The sequence below is a fragment of the Daucus carota genome, chromosome 5, assembly GCF_001625215.2.
Source record: "Daucus carota subsp. sativus chromosome 5, DH1 v3.0, whole genome shotgun sequence".
Taxonomy (NCBI): Eukaryota; Viridiplantae; Streptophyta; class Magnoliopsida; order Apiales; family Apiaceae; genus Daucus; species Daucus carota.
This window is the reverse complement of record NC_030385.2, coordinates 19,870,413-19,875,211: the sequence shown is the minus strand read 5'-3', so window position 1 is coordinate 19,875,211 and position 4,799 is coordinate 19,870,413. Positions and strand designations below refer to the sequence as shown.

The window sequence follows — 4,799 nt, the reverse complement described above, 5'->3', positions numbered from 1 at the left end:
ACCAGTAAATGAAAAAATTTTGAGCCAACAAGATCAAATCTCTTAGACCAGAATCTTAATCAGGCCGATGCTGCTTTGTTTTTCAGAACTTAAGAATTAACTAGTAATATTGCCTGTGCTTCGCACACGGCCTACAAAATCTACAAAATCCGGTTTTTGTATAAATTAACTTCTTTAGAAAACAACATAAATGATTTAAAAAACAAAGAAAGATACCGATGAAAATAGGTTACTTGAGATAACTTCTGAGTACAAAACTAAAAGTGCATCAAACTTAAACAACGGAAATAGCATTAAAAAAACTGATAAGGATAAATTCTTGAACGTTATCAAAACAATCATTCTACGTTACCAATAAATTGTTCATAACTGGGAATAAGCAAACATACTACGGCAAACTCAAACTTGAAAATCCAAAACCATCAGAACTTTAGAATTGAAAAACATTGAACGATAACAAAATGACTGGGTGATCACAGTAGCAAAAGTTGTTGCGTACATCACACTTCGGCGAACCAAAAACCGGATCAAAGCTCCTGCAGATTGAAAAACAGTATTAAAGCATTGAATTATCCAAAAAATAGAGGGATACTTTGTCGCCAATGAAATGCATATTACCAGCTTGATTTTTTTGCTAGATGATTTGGATGTTCCAGGTGTGTCTCCGGGCTGTTCCAAATCAGCCACATTGCTCTGTATACAAACTCATATGTGTGCATAATTCAGTGACTGAAAGCTTTTTTGATGTAAATCATTTATAAGTTCATTGTTGTATGGTAAGCTTATCTCATTAATACTCGAAACAGTTGCTCCAAAGGTTGATGCATCAATACTGACAGAACTTGTTACATCAGGCTCATAAGCATTGGATGCAAAGAAGACAGTGCTCTTGAGAAGGACATTGTCGTGCTTGATTCTAATATTCAAGGTTAGTTCCTTGCCAACAATCTCTTTAATCTTAGCCAGAACTCCGTTAACCAAACCTTCCCGAACTCAAACAAACAAATTCGATCAACTGTTGAAGCATGTACATGAATTAAAACAAAGGCACAGTGCATTCCTATTGTATAAACACCTGAGTGCTGTCTGCGATCAGTTTTGTAGCTGTTTTTCCTACAATCCGCTTAGCTGCACGGTCCTACTGAACAAAATTAAAAGATTCAGGACCATCTCCTGCCACGATCATTATCTTGTACCTGCATATCAAGAAAGGTATACTTGAATTAGTAATAGAAGAGACATGTAATACATGATATTGAAGAATTAGTTGCGCTGGTTAAGCAACAACCTCTTAGCAGCCACAGGAGTATTTTTCTTGAATTCAGGGCATCTGAAAGTGCCTTCCAGTTTAGTAACCTCCTCGCTACAATTGATATAGCTCGTGTACCACCATTTTTCAGATTCATCCACACTACTGACTTTCACATTACTCAGATAATACCTCTGGACAAAACATATGAGTTAGTCAACTGGAAATAAATAAATGTCAATATATGCAATAAACCATAGTCACGATCAAAGACAGAAAATGGATAAAGAACAATGGGGCCGTTTGGCTGAGCTTAAAAGAAGTGACTTATTGCTTAAAGTAAAGAAGTGGATTAGAAGTGAGAAGTTGGTGTTAACTTATAAGCTACCAGAAGTGTTTGGATACTGTGACTTATAAGTTACGAGAAGTTTTATAAGTGTTTGGATAACTTAACTTTTAAGTTGGTATAGTTTCGTAATTTTATAATATAGTAATTTGTTTTTATTAAAAAATAAATTATAATAATATAAGACCTTTTATTATTAACACATGAAATATATTATAAATACAAAATTTTATTATTAAAATAAATTATGATAATAAATCTACGATTTATTATGCATCTTGAGTCATGAATTAATTAATTTTTTTTAAAAATTATCTCTGGTATAAATGATCTCGTGTGTAGATTTATTTATTTCAAATTTTACAAAGTTTCTTTAGCATGAGACTAAACAATTGTCTAGGATCCGGTACATTAAGCAACAGTGAAGAAGATCAGAAAGAAGCCAGAGTTCGGGAAAATTAAAAGCCAGGTAACCTAGCTTTTTTCTTGGGCTTTTATTACAACATTTAAGCACCTCTGATAATTTGCCAAACGGTAGCAAAGAAGTAGAACTCAGCTTATGTCTCTTTTAAGTTGAGAAGCACGGCATCCAAACACCCGCAATGTATACATCCAAATGTTCAGTTGCAGTCTATTGACTTAGATCTTTCATGGTCACAGTTAGGGGTGTGCATTCGGTTTGGTTAACCGAAAACCGAACCAAAAAATTGAAATAATTTCGGTTCGGTTAACCGAATTCTAAATTTCGGTTCGGTTTTCGGTAGCCAAATTTTGATATTTCGGTTTTTTGGTTTTTCGGTGTTAAACCTCGGTTAACCGAAAACCGAATGGTTAATCGAATTTTTATATACTATATAAAAAATAATTTTTTTAATTAATAGTGTAAATGTTTTTATAATTTATAAGCGTGTATCTACTTACTACCGAGAATATATATGACCTACCTTAATACCAGTTCATTAACTTCCATCGATCTGCTGCTCCCTGATGCTCAAACCCTCAAACGCTTTCAGTCTCCAGCCTTCAGGTATATTTTGTAAGACACTCAAATAGTTTTTGTAGTTATTTTTTATTCTCGCCGAAGCCTTTTTCTATTAACTTGAAATGTAAACTTGCTTTTATTTTCATAATTTTCACTTTTTGGATGTTTTTTGAAAATTTCGGTTAATAATTTCCGTTTTCGGTATTAACCGAAATTTAAATTTCGGTTCGGTTAAAAACCGAATTTAATTCGGTTTGGTTTTCGGTAGAGTTTTTTTTATTGAAATTCGGTTTCGGTTAACCGAAAAAAAATTCAGTTTCGGTTTCGGTTAACCGAATACACACCCCTAGTCACAGTCTCAATGAGATCAGCTACAACATATGTTGCTGCGGAAGACTCGCCAGCATGAGAATCTTGAACTTTCTCTGTATGTATGTAGCCCTCCTCATCAAGCCTATCCAAAGAGAAAAAAAATGACTATATATCAAATGTCTCACAACATTACAGGCAACAAAACATAAAATTGTGTTCAAAAAATCGTGCTTATTAGTAACCTCTGCCTCATTGAATGAACAACATCAAAGTCCAAATTAAGATATATCTTTGATGAGGGTATAGTAGCAATTTGTACCCATTTTGCATATGAAAATTCGCTCTTAGTAAAGATTTAAAAACATTAAAAAACAATGTATACGTCAATCTAAAATAATATAGCACATTCATACTCATGAATGTCTTGACTTTCACACTCACAAGAATAGCAACTACAGGTGTTTCTTTAATCCGAAAAAATTCCTCATTAGTTTTAACTGCTAGGTCGCCCTAGACAATTACCATGTGAGAGTTCCTGCATATTTTGACATGATTGTAGAAAGAAAACGTTACAGATAATGAATAGACATTTGTAAAAAGTGTATTATATTACTTATTTGTAAAAGAATGAATATAAAACTTTAACTTCGTACAAACCTTCCATCAGTAAGACGGAATCTCACAATGTGCCTATCTCCATACATTGTTTGTATCTCAATGTCTCTTTCATATTCTTCAATAACACCTATGACTATGGAAAGTATATGGTATTATGTATATATGGCTCATGAAACAGGAAAGCTAAATAAAGAATAAATACTTCGCTATCGTCTAATATGCATGTAGTAATGAATTGATATCAACCAAAATCAAGGTGATCAGTTAACCTGTAGAATAGTCTGGAAACTCCGTATTGGTATAGCTGCTTACAAGGCCAAAAAGATCGCCAAGATCAATGAACTCAAACTTGTGAATGGGAATCATGAAATAATCTTCCTCGAGCTTATCAACAGTTGTCGACGGGGAAAAGTTGATGATGTACTTGGATGAAACAGGCTTCAGTGATCCCAACGCCTCTTTTGTATAGAAGTTCGATATTACATAAAGGCAACCTTCCTCGATCTTTTCCTCGATTGCTTTCCAAGTCTTTGCATAGGAAAACGCATGAATATGACAGTTCTGTTTTCATAAAATAGACAGTCTCAGAGTATATTAATGTCAGCTAACAAATATAATTCATGCACTTTCTTCAAACTTCTGATATACATGCATTAACGAGAAGGAAAATAACAACAGGTGATGACATAGAGTTGCATCGAATACTTACGTCGTCATCAAGGAGAATCATGTTGTAGCCTTTCAATCCTGCGCTTTGTCCTTTGGAACCATTAGAAATTGAAGGCCACATCCGGGTTACCCTCACCTTGATCCTCCAGGAGGTCTTCGCAGCACTAAGTGATGACAGTTGGTCGAACATTTTGTCTACGGAAAACTTTAACTTATGCGTTAATATAGCTTAGCTGTATACAAAAACAAAGAGATATTGTAAGAAAATGGTGATCTCAAATAAGGTTTCAGAAGAAAAAGAAGATCAGTGAATTACCAGAGTGAGAAAAGATGTGGCTTTCATATATGCAGATGAATTGTATTTATATTAGTGTTGCTAGAATGATGATGGGTATCACGACTATAAAAGAGGGAGTGATTGATACATATCACATAATGAAAGGCACATCTTTAGTCTATTTGTAATTAAAGAGGTACCAACTCAACTCTGATAAGAAAGCAAGGTAAATAGTAAGTACTGTTGAAGGAATCCGTACGAAGAACGTCAAGTGATTTATTGAAATTATATGTCTGAAGAATTTCAGGATGCTGCTGCACACCACTGGAAAAAGTTCATTAATATG

The 4,799-nt window shown here is 34.0% G+C and overlaps 1 protein-coding gene across 1 annotated transcript; it reads right to left on the bottom strand.

Moving 5' to 3' along the window:
* Positions 1 to 1,138: 1,138 nt before the first annotated feature.
* LOC108192575 (uncharacterized) lies at positions 1,139 to 4,366 on the bottom strand. Its single transcript, XM_017372325.1, has 8 exons — positions 4,217 to 4,366; positions 3,777 to 4,068; positions 3,547 to 3,640; positions 3,412 to 3,424; positions 3,132 to 3,232; positions 2,932 to 3,031; positions 1,289 to 1,443; positions 1,139 to 1,196 (listed from the first exon to the last, which is right to left on the bottom strand). The coding sequence occupies exons 1-8, from the start codon at positions 4,364 to 4,366 to the stop codon at positions 1,139 to 1,141; spliced, it is 963 nt and encodes a 320-aa protein (XP_017227814.1).
* Between the last annotated feature and the right edge of the window lie 433 nt (positions 4,367 to 4,799).

What these genes read in the sequence shown, in the direction of transcription:
- LOC108192575 (XM_017372325.1), bottom strand. Translation starts at nt 4,366, where the DNA reads ATGTTCGACCAACTGTCATCACTTAGTGCTGCGAAGACCTCCTGGAGG. An exon ending in TGATTCTCCTTGATGACGAC is followed by an intron (nt 4,069 to 4,216) that starts GTAAGTATTCGA and finishes TTATGAAAACAG; the next exon opens with AACTGTCATATTCATGCGTT. An exon ending in TAGCTGATCTCATTGAGACT is followed by an intron (nt 1,444 to 2,931) that starts GTGACTAGGGGT and finishes TGTTTTGTCCAG; the next exon opens with AGGTATTATCTGAGTAATGT.